The 17,791-nt window shown below is 49.1% G+C and overlaps 1 protein-coding gene across 5 annotated transcripts in view; it reads right to left on the reverse strand.

Annotated features, from left to right (window-relative positions):
- AK9 (adenylate kinase 9) overlaps window positions 1-17,791 on the reverse strand; it is a 406,441-nt gene that overhangs the window by 371,981 nt on the left and 16,669 nt on the right. For all 5 annotated transcript variants that reach the window (XM_063917113.1, XM_063917112.1, XM_063917116.1 and 2 more), the window contains exon 3: window positions 10,137-10,200. In XM_063917113.1, coding sequence (XP_063773183.1) covers window positions 10,137-10,200 — 64 coding nt within the window. The remainder of the gene's footprint in view (window positions 1-10,136; window positions 10,201-17,791) is intronic.

Here is a 17,791-nt window from a genome sequence, read left to right on the forward strand (position 1 = left end):
CAAACACACCCAGCGTTCGCCCAGACACTCCTCTGTTTCTCCAGCCACTCCCGCGTTTTTCCCAGAAACGGTAGCGTTTTTTCACACACTCCCATAAAACGGACAGTTTCTGCCCAGAAACACCCACTTCCTGTCAATCACATTACGATCACCAGAACGAAGAAAAAACCTCGTAATGCCGTGAGTAAAATTCCTAACTGCATAGCAAATTTACATGGCGCAGTCGCAGTGCGAACATTGCGCATGCGCAATAAGCGGAAAATCGCTGCGATGCGAAGAAATTTACCGAGCGAACAACTCGGAATGACCACCAATGAACGATGCGCGTCCCCGCACTTGTTCACCTTTGTTCTCCCGTTGTTTGAACATGCAAGTCAATATGGACGACGGAATGTGGCCGGGTGATGTGGGGAGCGAAAAAAACTTTTACTCTCCTCATCACCCGCACCTGCGGCGGGTCGTCCGTCTGCCGTATTGGCCGTCGGGCACCTCGGCCGCAGGTCGCCAAGTGTGTAGGGCCCATTAGATACAAACATCCAGTTTGGTTTGAAGATTGGTTACACATGCATACATTTGCAAAACTACCAGAGACAATGGAGTAGTCACTTGCGGGTATCAGGCCTGAAGGGGCACACAATACGGTCCTGGCAGTGTCGCCGACAGGCATAGAGTACGTGTGTGTGGAGGGGTGGGAGGGTGTGGTTGGTTAATCAGTGTACACTTCCATCAAATACTGTAAATACTACATTAATGACCATACACATGCAAATTAATTGATTTTGACCTATACAGTATGATTTCCGTGGTGGCTGCTTGATTTACCTACAATTTCATACTTTTACAGAAATGTTAGCCAGATGCCAACATGCATGATAGACAAGATTTCTGTAGCACATGATGAGAGAGAGAGAGAGAGAGAGAGAGAGAGAGAGAGAGAGAGAGAGAGAGAGAGAGAGAGAGAGAGAGTGTGTGTGTGTGTGTGTGTGTGTGTGTGTGTGTGTGTGTGTGTGTGTGTGTGTGTGTGTGTGTGTGTGTGTGTGCGTTGGGGAGGGGTGGGCAACCTCTATTTTGCCTCCAGGCGACCAGGATGAAGTTATGCTCCTGTGTGTGTGGCCAGAGTTAATAGGCTAAGCCAATTAGCAGTAAAACTAATCAGGTGATCACGTCACAGCCTTCTATGGTCAGTACATCATGGCCCTTGAATTTGACAGGCATGGCCAAGAATTTTCTTAAGAATTTCAGTGAGATGATTATCTAAGTTGCGCTTGTTTAAGTCATAATAGGTATTTGTGTAAAAAAGAAACATAGATGTTTTGCCATGATTGTCACATGTGTTAAATTTACATACAAGTCCAGTCCTGGAAATCCCAATAGCCATGGGTATGCTAGCATTTGTAGTTCTACAAGTGCCAGCATAACCAAACAGTTAACTGTTGCCAGGGCTTGCTGGGACCAGCAGTACCACACACTAAAAGTAAAAATAAGATTTTACTTACCGATAAATCTATTTCTCGTAGTCCGTAGTGGATGCTGGGGACTCCGTCAGGACCATGGGGATTAGCGGCTCCGCAGGAGACAGGGCACAAAAATAAAGCTTTAGGATCAGGTGGTGTGCACTGGCTCCTCCCCCTATGACCCTCCTCCAAGCCTCAGTTAGGATACTGTGCCCGGACGAGCGTACACAATAAGGAAGGATTTTGAATCCCGGGTAAGACTCATACCAGCCACACCAATCACACCGTACAACTTGTGATCTGAACCCAGTTAACAGTATGACAAACGTAGGAGCCTCTGAACAGACGGCTCACAACAATAACAACCCGATTTTTTTGTAACAATAACTATGTACAAGTATTGCAGACAATCCGCACTTGGGATGGGCGCCCAGCATCCACTACGGACTACGAGAAATAGATTTATCGGTAAGTAAAATCTTATTTTCTCTGACGTCCTAGTGGATGCTGGGGACTCCGTCAGGACCATGGGGATTATACCAAAGCTCCCAAACGGGCGGGAGAGTGCGGATGACTCTGCAGCACCGAATGAGAGAACTCCAGGTCCTCTTTAGCCAGGGTATCAAATTTGTAGAATTTTACAAACGTGTTCTCCCCCGACCACGTAGCTGCTCGGCAGAGTTGTAATGCCGAGACCCCTCGGGCAGCCGCCCAGGATGAGCCCACCTTCCTTGTGGAATGGGCCTTGACAGATTTAGGCTGTGGCAGGCCTGCCACAGAATGTGCAAGTTGAATTGTGCTACAAATCCAACGAGCAATCGTCTGCTTAGAAGCAGGAGCACCCAGCTTGTTGGGTGCATACAGTATAAACAGCGAGTCAGATTTTCTGACTCCAGCCGTCCTTGAAATATATATTTTCAATGCCCTGACAACGTCCAGCAACTTGGAATCCTCCAAATCGCTAGTAGCCGCAGGCACCACAATAGGCTGGTTCAGGTGAAACGCTGACACCACCTTAGGCAGAAACTGAGGACGCGTCCGCAGTTCTGCCCTGTCCGAATGGAAAATCAGATATGGGCTTTTATACGATAAAGCCGCCAATTCTGACACTCTCCTGGCTGAAGCCAGGGCCAGTAGCATGGTTACTTTCCATGTAAGATATTTCAAATCCACCGATTTGAGTGGCTCAAACCAATGGGATTTGAGAAAATCCAAAACTACATTAAGGTCCCACGGAGCCACTGGGGGCACAACCGGGGGCTGTATATGTAGTACTCCTTTTACAAAAGTCTGGACTTCAGGAACTGAAGCCAATTCTTTCTGGAAGAAAATCGACAGGGCCGAAATTTGAACCTTAATGGACCCCAATTTGAGGCCCATAGACAATCCTGTTTGCAGGAAATGTAGGAATCGACCCAATTGAAATTCCTCCGTGGGGGCCTTCCTGGCCTCACACCACGCAACATATTTTCTCCAAATGCGGTGATAATGTTGTGCAGTCACCTCCTTCCTGGCTTTTACCAGTGTAGGAATGACCTCTTCCGGAATGCCTTTTTCCCTTAGAATTCGGCGTTCAACCGCCATGCCGTCAAACGCAGCCGCGGTAAGTCTTGGAATAGACACGGTCCCTGCTGAAGCAGGTCCCGTCTTAGAGGTAGAGGCCACGGATCTTCCGTGAGCATCTCCTGAAGTTCCGGGTACCAAGTTCTTCTTGGCCAATCCGGAGCCACGAGTATCGTTCTTACTCCCCTTTGCCGTATAATTCTCAGTACTTTTGGTATGAGAGGCAGAGGAGGAAACACATACACTGACTGGAACACCCACGGTGTTACCAGAGCGTCCACAGCTATTGCCTGAGGGTCTCTTGACTTGGCGCAATACCTGTCCAGTTTTTTGTTGAGGCGAGACGCCATCATATCCACCTTTGGTTTTTCCCAACGGTTCACAATCATGTGGAAGACTTCTGGATGAAGTCCCCACTCTCCCGGGTGGAGGTCGTGCCTGCTGAGGAAGTCTGCTTCCCAGTTGTCCACTCCCGGAATGAACACTGCTGACAGTGCTATCACATGATTTTTCGCCCAGCGAAGAATCCTTGCAGTTTCTGCCATTGCCCTCCTGCTTCTTGTGCCGCCCTGTCTGTTTACGTGGGCGACTGCCGTGATGTTGTCCCACTGGATCAATACCGGCTGACCTTGAAGCAGAGGTCTTGCTAAGCTTAGAACATTGTAAATTGCCCTTAGCTCCAGTATATTTATGTGGAGAGAAGTCTCCAGACTTGATCACACTCCCTGGAAATTTTTTCCCTGTGTGACTGCTCCCCAGCCTCTCAGGCTGGCATCCGTGGTCACCAGGACCCAGTCCTGAATGCCGAATCTGCGGCCCTTTAGTAGATGAGCACTCTGCAGCCACCGCAGAAGAAACACCCTTGTCCTTGGAGACAGGGTTATCCGCTGATGCATCTGAAGATGCGATCCGGACCATTTTTCCAGCAGATCCCACTGAAAAGTTCTTGCGTGAAATCTGCCGAATGGAATCGCTTCGTAAGAAGCCACCATTTTTCCCAGGACCCTTGTGCAATGATGCACTGACACTTTTCCTGGTTTTAGGAGGTTCCTGACTAGCTCGGATAACTCCCTGGCTTTCTTCTCCGGGAGAAACACCTTTTTCTGGACTGTGTCCAGAATCATCCCTAGGAACAGCAGACGTGTCGTCGGAAACAGCTGCGGTTTTGGAATATTTAGAATCCACCCGTGCTGTCGTAGAACTACTTGAGATAGTGCTACTCCGACCTCCAACTGTTCTCTGGACCTTGCCCTTATCAGGAGATCGTCCATTTTCTTTGAAGAAGAAGAATCATCATTTCGGCCATTACCTTGGTAAGGACCCGGGGTGCCGTGGACAATCCAACCGGCAGCGTCTGAAACTGATAGTGACAGTTCTGTACCACGAACCTGAGGTACCCTTGGTGAGAAGGGCAAATTTGGACATGGAGGTAAGCATCCCTGATGTCCCGGGACACCATATAGTCCCCTTCTTCCTGGTTCGCTATCACTGCTCTGAGTGACTCCATCTTGATTTGAACCTTTGTATGTAAGTGTTCAAATATTTCAGATTTAGAATAGGTCTCACCGAGCCGTCTGGCTTCAGTACCACAATATAGTGTGGAATAATACCCCTTTCCTTGTTGTAGGAGGGGTACTTTGATTATCACCTGCTGGGAATACAGCTTGTGAATTGTTTCCACTACTGCCTCCCTGTCGGAGGGAGACGTTGGTAAAGCAGACTTCAGGAACCTGCGAGGGGGAGACGTCTCGAATCTCCAATCTGTACCCCTGGGATACTACTTGTAGGATCCAGGGGTCCACTTGCGAGTGAGCCCACTGCGTGCTGAAACTCTTGAGACGACCCCCCACCGCACCTGAGTCCGCTTGTACGGCCCCAGCGTCATGCTGAGGACTTGGCAGAAGCGGTGGAGGGCTTCTGTTCCTGGGAATGGGCTGCCTGCTGCAGTCTTCTTCCCTTTCCTCTATCCCATGGCAGATATGACTGGCCTTTTGCCCGCTTGCCCTTATGGGGACGAAAGGACTGAGGCTGAAAAGACGTTGTCTTTTTCTCCTTTATACGGCAATACTTCCATGTGCCGTTTGGAATCTGCATCACCTGACCACTGTCGTGTCCATAAACAACTTCTGGCAGATATGGACATCGCACTTACTCTTGATGCCAGAGTGCAAATATCCCTCTGTGCATCTCGCATATATAGAAATGCATCCTTTAAATGCTCTATAGTCAATAAAATACTGTCCCTGTCAAGGGTATCAATATTTTCAGTCAGGGAATCCAACCAAGCCACCCCAGCGCTGCACATCCAGGCTGAGGCGATCGCTGGTCGCAGTATAACACCAGTATGTGTGTATATACTTTTTAGGATATTTTCCAGCCTCCTATCAGCTGGCTCCTTGAGGGCGGCCCTATCTGGAGACGGTACCGCCACTTGTTTTGATAAGCGTGTGAGCGCCTTATCCACCCTAAGGGGTGTTTCCCAACGCGCCCTAACTTCTGGCGGGAAAGGGTATACCGCCAATAATTTTCTATCGGGGGAAACCCACGCATCATCACACACTTCATTTAATTTATCTGATTCAGGAAAAACTACAGGTAGTTTTTTCACACTCCACATAATACCCTTTTTTGTGGTACTTGTAGTATCAGAAATATGTAACACCTCCTTCATTGCCCTTAACAAGTAACGTGTGGCCCTAAAGGAAAATGCGTTTGTTTCTTCACCGTCGACACTGGAGTCAGTGTCCGTGTCTGTGTCTGTGTCGACCGACTGAGGTAAAAGGACGTTTTAACGCCCCTGACGGTGTTTGAGACGCCTGGACAGGTACTAATTGGTTTGCCGGCCGTCTCATGTCGTCAACCGACCTTGCAGCGTGTTGACATTATCACGTAATTCCTTAAATAAGCCATCCATTCCGGTGTCGACTCCCTAGAGAGTGACATCACCATTACAGGCAATTGCTCCGCCTCCTCACCAACATCGTCCTCATACATGTCGACACACACGTACCGACACACAGCACACACACAGGGAATGCTCTGATAGAGGACAGGACCCCACTAGCCCTTTGGAGAGACAGAGGGAGAGTTTGCCAGCACACACCAAAACGCTATAATTATACAGGGACAACCTTTATATAAGTGTTTTTCCCTTATAGCATCTTAATATATATAATCATATCGCCAAATAAGTGCCCCCCCTCTCTGTTTTAACCCTGTTTCTGTAGTGCAGTGCAGGGGAGAGCCTGGGAGCCTTCCCACCAGCATTTCTGTGAGGGAAAATGGCGCTGTGTGCTGAGGAGAATAGGCCCCGCCCCCTTTTTGGCGGGCTTCTTCTCCCGTTTTTCTGAGACCTGGCAGGGGTTAAATACATCCATATAGCCCCAGGGGCTATATGTGATGTATCTTTTAGCCAGTATAGGTATTTCATTGCTGCCCAGGGCGCCCCCCGCAGCGCCCTGCACCCTCCGTGACCGCTGGTGTGAAGTGTGTGACAACAATGGCGCACAGCTGCAGTGCTGTGCGCTACCTCATGAAGACTGAAAAGTCTTCTGCCGCCGGTTTCTGGACCTCTTCACTTTTCGGCATCTGCAAGGGGGTCGGCGGCGCGGCTCCGGGACCGGACTCCATGGCTGGGCCTGTGTTCGATCCCTCTGGAGCTAATGGTGTCCAGTAGCCTAAGAAGCCAATCCATCCTGCACGCAGGTGAGTTCACTTCTTCTCCCCTAAGTCCCTCGTTGCAGTGAGCCTGTTGCCAGCAGGACTCACTGTAAAATAAAAAACCTAAAAACTTTTTCTAAGCAGCTCTTTAGGAGAGCCACCTAGATTGCACCCTGCTCGGACGGGCACAAAAACCTAACTGAGGCTTGGAGGAGGGTCATAGGGGGAGGAGCCAGTGCACACCACCTGATCCTAAAGCTTTATTTTTGTGCCCTGTCTCCTGCGGAGCCGCTAATCCCCATGGTCCTGACGGAGTCCCCAGCATCCACTAGGACGTCAGAGAAATTTTTATGTTAATACTTCTTATTTTACATTACTATACCAACACCCATCATCTAGAAGTACTGGGAGTCAGTGGCAAATGCAGGATTTCTAGAGGGGGGTTTCCAAATGCAATCTGCAAATATCCCACTCTGCGGAACATAGAATACAGTATAGATGATCTATAGTATAGTCTGTATCAAACATATTTAAATAATATAAATAAGATAAGTGGTCAGGAAAAGGTTAAACATACTATAATAAATAAATGCACAAACATTATAGAACCAGTACTGCACTTTCTAAGCACACATTCTCCCACCTCAGGCTACGGCTCCTGTCTCTTCTTTCTGGTAGCTACTATTTGGTCCAGTGCACTGCATGAGGGCTCAGAACCAGTGCCGTAACTAGGTGTGTGCAGAAGGGGCATTGCCCACAGCGCACACCTAGTTAGAGCGCATATTCCCCCTGCGCTCCCACTGCCCGCATACCCGTTCAAGGGGCACAAAGTGTGCAGCATTGTAATGAGTCAGACTGACTCATTACAAGCCGCCTGTGCCCTGTGAATAGATGTGCGCGGTCACTGGAGCGAGGGGAGGAGGAGAAGGGAGGGGGACTCTGAAGCCTGCAGACCCCGAGAAAGCAAGGCGGAGACCCCGCCCAGCAATACTTGTTGGTCACGCCCCCACGCCGGCCCAGCTTGAGAGGGGCAGGTGAACTGATGTGCTGCTGGCCTTGCCTGCATTCCCAGATCTCCTGTTCTCCCGGCCAGGTCAGCAGCTGGAGGTGCCTGCTCTATGGTTCGGGGATTTTTTTTAAAGAGGGCGTGGCCATGGGGGTCCGCGATTAGGCCACGCCCCGACTTGGCCTTGGCAAATTGTGTGCAGCCCTACCTGCTCAGTGCTCTCTCACCTTCTGACTAGTTACTCCTGCAGTCATTCACCATGGAGGTAAAGTGTGTGTGGTGACTACAGGGGACAGAGTGTGTGCGTGTGTATCAGGGGCGTTTTAAGAGAGGAGGAGGCCCTGATGCAGCCTCCTCCGTTCAGGCCCCCTCCTCTCTGCCGGCAGCGCAGGGAGTCTGTGCACTAGAGCGCTCAGACTCTACTGCGCATGCGCAGATCTCCGGGAAAATGGCGCGGCGGCTATTTTCCCTGAGATTTCTCTACTGCGCATGCGCAGAACTCCGTGAAAATGGCCGCTGGGCCATTTTCACGGAGTTTTAACACCGCCGTGGACGTCGCCGCGGGACTACGGAGGGGTGAGTATTCCGAAAATGGGTGCAGCGTGTGCGGTGGGGGCCCCCTCTGGACTTAGGGGCCCGTGTGCACTGCACACACTGCACCCATTATAGAGACGCCAGTGGTGTGTATAGGGACTGGGGGGATGACAGACGCTGTCTGCCGTAATGTGTAAAAAGGGGACGATGTCTGCCATAATGTGTAAAAAGGGGACGCTGTCTGCCATAATGTGTAAAAAGGGAGCTCTGTCTGCCGTAATGTGTAAAAAGGGGACGCTGTCTGCCTTAATGTGTAAAAAGGGGGAGGCTGTCTGCCGTAATGTGTAAAAAGGGGGACGCTGTCTGCCGTAATGTGTAAAAAGGGGGACGTTGTCTGCCGTAATGTGTAAAAAGGGGGACGTTGTCTGCCTTAATGTGTAAAAAGGGGGACGTTGTCTGCCTTAATATGTAAAAAGGGGACAATGTCTGCTGTAATGTGTAAAAAGGGGACGCAGTCTGCTGTAATGTGTAAAAAAGGGGAACGTTGTCTGCCTTAATGTGTAAAAAGGGGACGCTGTCTGCCTTAATGTGTAAAAAGGGGGACGCTGTCTGCCTTAATGTGTAAAAAGGGGGACGCTGTCTGCCGTAATGTGTAAAAAGGGGGACGCTGTCTGCCGTAATGTGTAAAAAGGGGAATCTGTCCGCCGTAATGTGTAAGAGGGGCTGTACCTGGTGTAGTGGCGCTACTGTGCGGTGTAATTTGAATAATGGAGACTACTATAATATGTAATGTGAATTGGTATTATTTTGTTGCCACACCCCTTCCCCATGAAGCCACGCCCCTATATATTTTACGCGCGCCTACGGCGCGCACTGCCCATTTTTTTACGTAGAGGGGGGGCGCCGATGCCCTATCTTGCACACAGCGCTAAAATGTCTAGTTACGGCACTGCTCAGAACCACACACACATCAAACTTGGTAGAAAAAACTGCTACCACTGGGCATGTGCAGCAGCTCTAGTAATCGTATTATATACCATTGGTATTGTTGTCATAATTTGCCACTTGCCAAGAGGAGGGGGTTTTTGGACAACGGGACCCTCCCCCTGCGTTTGCCTATGCTGAGAGTAGACACATATTTGAAGATATGTGCAATTCAAAATAAATAAAAGCACAATTCTGTGCTCAACCTTAAATAAGGCCCATGATATGCCTCAGAGTAATTAAGAAAATTACAATGTTTACATTTTAACTAATAAAAAAATATTATGTGAAGTGTTTAATACAACAGTAAAATATGTTCTATTGATATTAAATTGTCAGCTAACAAATGCCATCTTTACTTATGATGTCGGTAAATTCTGTATGACATCCTAGTACACACAGTCTGACACTGACCATGTACTCTCCAGCTGTCATTTACCATGCATACTAAGGTGACAGCTCTTTAGAACATGCAAACACTACCAGAGTATTGACATACATGTAATAACATTCTAACACTACAATGACTGTACAGTAACATCTTCATTGTAAAAGATAACTTATACTTGAATCATGCTACATAACTAATATGATAAACATCCTTCTGCCTATATTTAATTTGTGTCTCCATATTATTTGACGTTATTTACATAGCAAATTAAGTAATCTAATACTCTAGTATTTGTATTTCTATAACTCGCATGTTATAGTTTATCTCGCTATGTATTTGGTGTATTACAATTGGTATCCTTGCTTAATTTTGGAAAAGTCTATTTTACAGTTACATAATAAATCATGCAGACATTGATCTTATTTTTCCAAATGGCATCTTTTATGATTTCTCTAATTTCTTGAATAATTTTGTAAATAACTTGAGATAAGAGGCAGGATTTTACATTTGTTTCCTGTGATCATCAGTGCAATTGATACATTACCTTCAATATAAATGCAATTCCATGTCTGGGAGAGCTTCTTCCCAAGTGCTGCCTTTCCTGTGCCCTAAAAAACGAGATTTATGGTAAGAACTTACCTTTGTTAAATCTCTTTCTGCGAGGTACACTGGGCTCCACAAGGATTGGACAATGGGGTGTAGAGTAGGATCTTGATCCGAGGCACCAACAGGCTCAAAGCTTTGACTGTTCCAGAATGCACAGCGCCGCCTCCTCTATAACACCGTCTCCCTGCACAGGAGCTCAGTTTTTAGTTAACCAGCCCAATGCAGTAGCAGGAAAAGAGACGACAACGGTTAGTAGCCACATACACCACACTCTCACGACAAGAGAAGTGTCAGCGGCTAATGCCATGCCAACCCAAAGAAGCTAAGTGCGTCAGGGTGGGCGCCTTGTGGAGCCCAGTGTACCTCGCAGAAAGAGATTTAACAAAGGTAAGTTCTTACCATAAATCTCGTTTTCTGCTGCGGGGTACACTGGGCTACACAAGGATTGGACAATGGGGATGTCCTAAAGCAGTTCCTTATGGGAGGGGACGCACTGTAGCGGGCACAAGAACCCAGCGTCCAAAGGAAGCATCCTGGGAAGCGGCAGTATCGAAGTCATAGAACCTTATGAACGTGTTCCCGGAGGACCACGTAGCCGCCTTGCACAATTGTTCAAGGGTCGCACCACGTTGGGCCGCCCAAGAAGGTCCAACAGACCGAGTAGAATGGGCCGTAATGTGAGTAGGAGCTGATAGACCAGCCTTCACATAAGCACGTGCAATCACCATTCTAATCCATCTGGCCAGGGTCTGCTTGTGAGCAGGCCAGCCACGTTTGTGAAATCCAAACAAAACAAAGAGAGAATCAGATTTCCAAACAGAAGCAGTTCTCTTCACGTAGATACGGAGAGCCCGCACCACATCCAAAGACCTCTTTTTGGGAGACAGATCAGGAGAGACAAGGGCCGGAACCACAATCTCCTGATTAAGGTGGAACGAAGAAACCACCATAGGTAAATATCCGGGACGAGTCCTAAGAACCGCCCGGTCACGGTGAAAAATCAGATATGGGGAACTACAAGACAAGGCACCCAGATCCGACACTCTTCTAGCAGAGGCAATAGCCAGCAAGAACACCACCTTAAGGGAAAGCCACTTAAGGTCAGCTGAACCCAGGGGTTCAAACGGAGGCTCCTGCAACGCCTCCAAAACCACCGACAAGTCCCAAGGAGCCACAGGCGGGACATAGGGAGGTTGGATACGCAACACACCCTGAGTGAAAGTATGAACATCAGGTAAAGTCGCAATTTTTCTCTGAAACCACACCGACAAGGCAGAAATATGAACCTTGAGGGAGGCCAGACGCAGGCCTAAATCTAGGCCCTGCTGCAGAAAAGCCAAAAGTTTGGCTGTACTAAACTTGGAAGCGTCATAATTATTAGATGCGCAACAAACAAAGTAGGAATGCAAGACCCTATAGTAAATCCGAGCAGAAGCCGGTTTCCGGGCCCGCAACATAGTTTTAATGACCTCTTCAGAAAAACCCTTAGCCCTCAAGACAGAAGCTTCAAGAGCCTCGCCGTCAAAGACAGCCGGGCTAGGTCCTGGTAGACAGGTAGACGAGGAGGTCTGGGCGTTGTGGAAGCAGAAGTAGACGCTCTGACGATAGGCCTTGCAGGTCTGAGAACCAGTGCCGTCTGGGCCACGCTGGAGCTATGAGAAGCAGATTTCCTTTTTCTTGCTTGAACTTCCGAATTACCCTGGGCAGGAGTGACACCGGAGGGAACACGTACGGCAGCCGGAACCTCCACGGCACCGCCAGCGCATCCACGAATGCTGCTTGAGGATCCCTTGTTCTTGCTCCAAAGACCGGAACCTAGTGATTGTGTCGAGACGCCATCAGATCTACATCTGGAAGACCCCACTTTTCCACTAGGAGTTGAAACACTTCTGGATGGAGGCTCCACTCGCCGGCATGCACGTCCTGACGACTGAGAAAGTCTGCTTCCCAATTCAAGACTCCCGGAATGAATATTGCCGATATGGCCGGTAGATGGCGTTCCACCCAACGTAGAATCCGTGAGACTTCCTTCATTGCTGAACGGCTTCAAGTGCCGCCTTGATGATTTATGTAAGCCACAGTGGTAGCGTTGTCCGACTGTATTTGAACAGGACGGTTCTGAATTAAATGCTGGGCCAGGTTCAACGCATTGAAGACCGCCCGCAATTCCAGAATGTTGATCGAGAGGAGAGACTCCTCCTTGGTCCATCGACCCTGAAGGGAGTGTTGCTCCAGCACCGCGCCCCAACCTCTTAGACTGGCATCTGTCATCAACAGGACCCAGTTGGATACTTAGTAGGGACGGGCCCTGCACAACTGTTGGTCCTGGAGCCACCAAAGTAGCGACAGACGGACCTCCGGAGTCATTGAGATCATGTGAGACCTGATCCGGTGAGGCAGGCCGTCCCACTTGGCTAGAATCAGCCTCTGGAGGGGGCGAGAATGGAATTGAGCATACTCCACCATGTCGAATGCTGAGACCATGAGGCCCAGGACCTGCATTGCCGAATGTATCGACACTTGTGGACGAGAAAGGAAGCAACGAATCCTGTCCTGAAGCTTCAGGACTTTCTCCTGAGACAAGAACAACTGCTGGTTATGAGTGTCCAATAGCGCTCCCAGGTGCACCATGCTCTGAGCAGGGACCAGGGAGGATTTCTTCCAGTTGATGAGCCACCCGTGGGCTTGTAGAAACTGGACCATCATATCCAGATGACACCGGAGAAGTTCTGGGGAATTTGCCAGGATTAACAAGTCGTCCAGGTACAGCAGTATCCTGACCCCTTGACGGCGGAGTACCACCGTCATCACCGCCATTACTTTGGTGAAGACTCGCGGAGCCGTTGTCAAACCAAAAGGTAACGCCCGAAACTGGTAATGAAGGTTGCCAATAGCGAACCTCAGGTATTGCTGATGTGACGCTGCTATAGGAATATGCAGGTAAGCATCCTGTATGTCCAAGGAGACCATGTAGTCCCCAGGTTCCAAGGCCAGAACTATAGAGCGAATGGTTTCCATACGGAACTTGGAAACCTTCACAAACCTGTTCAATGCCTTGAGGTTGAGAATGGGCCGGGAGGACCCATTCGGTTTCGGGACTAGAAACAGCGGAGAATAGTACCCCCGGCCCCTCTGAGCAAGAGGCACCTGTACTTTGACTCCTGTATCCAGGAGGGTCTGTACCACCGAATGCAGAGTGTTTGCCTTTGTCTGTTCCGACGGGACGTCTGTCTGGCAAAATCGATGAGGGGGTCGGTATTTGAAGGCTATGGCGTAACCTCGAGTGACGACTTCCCGTACCCAGGCATCTGAAGTGGTCTTCAACCCTTCCTGGGTATACCCTAGAAGCCGTACCCCCCACCCTGGGATCCCCCAGGGGGAGGCCCGCCCCGTCATGCGGCAGGCTTATCGGTCTTGGAAGCTGGCTGACGGGCAGCCCAGGCTCTTTTGGGCTTCGGCTTACCAGGTTTGGAAGTGCGGGCCTGCTTGTGGTACGCCTGACCTTTTGCTTTACCTGAAGGGCGAAAGGATGTACCTTTAGCCTTCGACACAGAAGGAGCGGTGTTTGGTAGACAGGCAGTTTTGGCAGTAGCCAAGTCAGCCACTATCTTATTTAAGTCCTCCCCAAACAGAATATCTCCCTTGAAAGGGAGTACCTCCAGGGTTTTTCTAGAGTCCAGATCCACAGACCAGGATCTCAGCCACAATATCCGGCGAGCCAGGACTGACGTAGTAGAGGCCTTGGCTGCTAAGATACCGGCATCCGAAGCCGCCTCTTTAATATAGCGATAAGCTGTGACAATATATGACGAGCATTGTCTAGCATGGTCAGAGGAGATTTCAGTATCTAACTCCAAGGCCCACTGTCACAACTGAGGGCCTGAGCTGACGGGAGGCAGCCTCAGTTGTAGGGGCTGAGATGTAACGGAACCTGGGAGGTTGTATCAGACCCCTAGACATGTAAGTAACATGTAGAATAACTGCCCGAAGGCGTGACCACGACAACCAGGATAAAAGTCAATGATGTTTATTATGACAAACTCCGTAACACAGCAGCAGTAAAAGGAAACATAAAAGTCAACAGAGGATAAATACAATTCCTGGGTACTACAGGGTGGCAAGGGCCACAGGCACTGGTAGTGTGAGACAGTTCTTATAATCTTCTAGTTGGAAAGTCCTTACCAGGCCTGACTGTAGCAATGGAGAGAACCCAGGATCGTACCAGCTGGTGTTCCAGGAAAGGCTGGGCTGCTGAAGATAAAACGGCTGCTGTGGATACTGGCTGGAACCAGACTGTTGTTGGTACGGAGTGGATACTGGCTGGAACCAGTTAAATAATAAACAACTTTGAGAGCGATGAAATAATAATACCGGTGGAGAGTGGTAAACTGCAGAAAGGACACCGGCCCTTTAAGAGAAGCTGTACACTGCTGGAAGCTGGGCTGGAAGCAGGTGATTGACTTGAGAGCGATGAAATAATAATGAAGTTTGGAGTTTGAGAGCGGTGAAATAATAATACCGGTGGAGAGTGGTAAACTGCAGAAAAGACACCGGCCCTTTAAGAGAAGCTGTACACTGCTGGAAGCTGGGCTGGAAGCAGGTGATTGACTTGAGAGCGATGAAATAATAATGAAGTTTGGAGTTTGAGAGCGGTGAAATAATAATACCGGTGGAGAGTGGTAAACTGCAGAAAGGACACCGGCCCTTTAAGAGAAGCTGTACACTGCTGGAAGCTGGGCTGGAAGCAGGTGATTGTTGTAGCTGGAAACAGGTGAGTCCAGAATGGATCGGAGAGTCAGGCTACACCGCAGATGGAATGCTGGTGCGGGTCTCTATAGCAGAAGTCTGGAGACAGGAGCTGGAACCTGGAAGACAACCACAGGAGAGAGACAAACTGGAACTAGGTTAGACAACCAAAGCACTGACGCCTTCCTTGCTCAGGCACAGCTTACTTATACCTGCAGCAAGGAAGGGGTTGGCTAGGCAATTATGCAAATCAACAATACAGACAGCAGATTGGTGGAATTGATCAGATGACAAAATCCAAGATGGCTGCGCCCATGCAGACACTTGGAGGGAAGTTTGGTTTGTAATCCATGTGAGAATTGAAACAGTAATGGCGGCGCCGGCCACAGGAGACAGGAGACGCCAGACTGACAAGCGCACATTTAACCACGCGGGCACAGCGGAGGCCGCGGCTGATGAAATCACCACTCTGACATTCTGCATGTGGAAACTCAGGAACAGCGGGATCCGGTCCTGGAACGCTGAGCCAGCCTTAGGAGGCATCTGAAGGGTAAGTAATGGCGTCCAGATACCCGGATCGTGACAGCACCCCCCCCTTTAGGAGTGGCCCCAGGACACTTCTTAGGCTTAAAGGAAACTTTGCGTGGAAATTTCGGACCAAGGCAGGAGCATGGACGTCTGAGGCATTGGTCCAAGAGCGTTCTTCAGGACCATAGCCCTTCCAGTCAATGAGGTATTGTAACTGACCGTAACGGAAACGTGAGTCCAAAATCTTGGCCACCTCGTACTCGACTCCCCGTTGAGTCTGAACTTTGGGAGCTGGAGGAAGTGCGGAATGAAACCGATTCAGGATCAGCGGTTTCAACAAAGAAACATGAAATGTCCTGGGTATTTTCAAGAAGGATGGTAACTGTAACCTGTAGGCAACAGGATTGATGACTTGTTCAATCTTGAAGGGTCCGATGTAGCGAGGTGCAAATTTCATGCTGGGAACTCTCAACCTCAAATTCTTCGTGGACAGCCACACACGATCACCCACCTTGAGAGCAGGAACCGCTCTACGCTTCCTATCGGCAAACTTCTTATACCTGAATGAGGCTTTAAGCAGGGCTGCGCCGACGTTCCTCCAGTTATTTGAAAACTGACGCAAGGTGACATCCACTGCTGGAACAGAAGTTGCGGGAAGCGGTTGGAATTCTGGGACTTTAGGGTGGAATCCATAATTAATGAAGAATGGTGTAGAAGAAGATGAGGAATGGTATTGATTGTTGTGGCTGAACTCGGCCCAAGGAAGGAGTTGAACCCAGTCATCTTGAGAGGAAGACACATATATACGGAGGAAGGCCTCCAAGTCCTGATTCACCCTCTCGGTTTGACCATTGGTCTGAGGATGGTAAGCCGTGGAAAACTTTAACTTGACTTGGAGGGCTTGACACAAACTTCGCCAAAATTTGGCTACAAATTGTACTCCACGATCCGAGATGATCTCTTCAGGAAGACCGTGAAGTCGGAAGATCTCTTGTATAAACACTTGAGACAACTTGGAAGCTGACGGAAGACCGGTGAGAGGGATGAAATGTGCCATCTTGGTGAACCGGTCAACTACCACCCAGATGGTATTAAACTTGTTGCAGATAGGTAGATCGGAAACAAAGTCCATCGACAAATGGGTCCATGGTCGACGGGGAACAGATAATGGAACCAGTTGCCCCGCAGGCGACTGGCGGGAGACTTTGTGTCGGGCACACTTTGGGCAGGAGGCAATAAATTCCATAACGTCCTTCTTCAGAGTTGGCCACCAGTAGGACCTAGAAATAAATTCAAGGGTTTTCTGAATGCCTGTATGTCCAGCAAAACGGGAAGCATGGGCCCAATGCATGAGCTTCTTCCTTAGAACTGGCTTAACAAAACTTTTCCCTGGTGGAGGCGTAGAGTCCATCCCTACCGTGGAGAATGCCAACGGATTAATAATAGGATGCTTGTCTGCAGACTCGGACTCATTTTCTTGCTCCCATGAGCGGGAAAGGGCATCGGCCTTACGATTCTGAGAACCCGGACAGAACTGGAGTTTAAAGTCAAACCTAGAGAAGAAAAGTGCCCATCTGGCCTGACAAGGATTCAGACATTGTGCGCCTTTGAGATATAAAAGATTTTTGTGGTCGGTGAGTATGGTGATTGAGTGGGAAGCTCCCTCCAACAGGTATCTCCACTCCTCCAGAGCGAGCTTGATGGCTAGCAGCTCCTGATCGCCAATGGCATAGTTGCGCTCAGCTGGGGAGAACTTCCGGGAGAAGAAACTGCAAGGATGTAGATGTCCATCTTTGGCCCTCTGGGATAACACTGCTCCTACTCCAACGGAGGAGGCGTCTACCTCTAAGATAAAAGGAGAGTCGGTGTCAGGCTGTTTCAGAACTGGTGCAGAGATGAACCGTTGCTTCAGAAGGTGAAAGGCCTGTGTAGCTTCCTCGGACCACTTGGACGGATTAGCACCTTTCTTGGTTAATGCAGTGATAGGCGCCACAATGGTGGAAAAGTCTCGTATAAATTTTCTATAATAATTGGTGAACCCTAAGAACCTCTGGACCCCTTTGAGGCTTAAGTGTATAGGCCAATTCTGGATTGCTTGGAGTTTCTCAGGATCCATCTCTAGTCCGGAACCGGACACAATGTAACCTAGAAACGGAATGGTTTTAACTTCAAACACACTTCTCCACTTTACAATAGAGGTGATTGACACGGAGACGGGAAAGAACCTCTTTTACCCAGAAACGATGATCTTCGAGATTGTTAGCAAAGATGAGGATGTCGTCTAGATAAACCACGACATGGCGGTACAAGATGTCCCTG

The sequence above is a fragment of the Pseudophryne corroboree genome, chromosome 4, assembly GCF_028390025.1.
Source record: "Pseudophryne corroboree isolate aPseCor3 chromosome 4, aPseCor3.hap2, whole genome shotgun sequence".
Lineage (NCBI taxonomy): Eukaryota > Metazoa > Chordata > Amphibia > Anura > Myobatrachidae > Pseudophryne > Pseudophryne corroboree.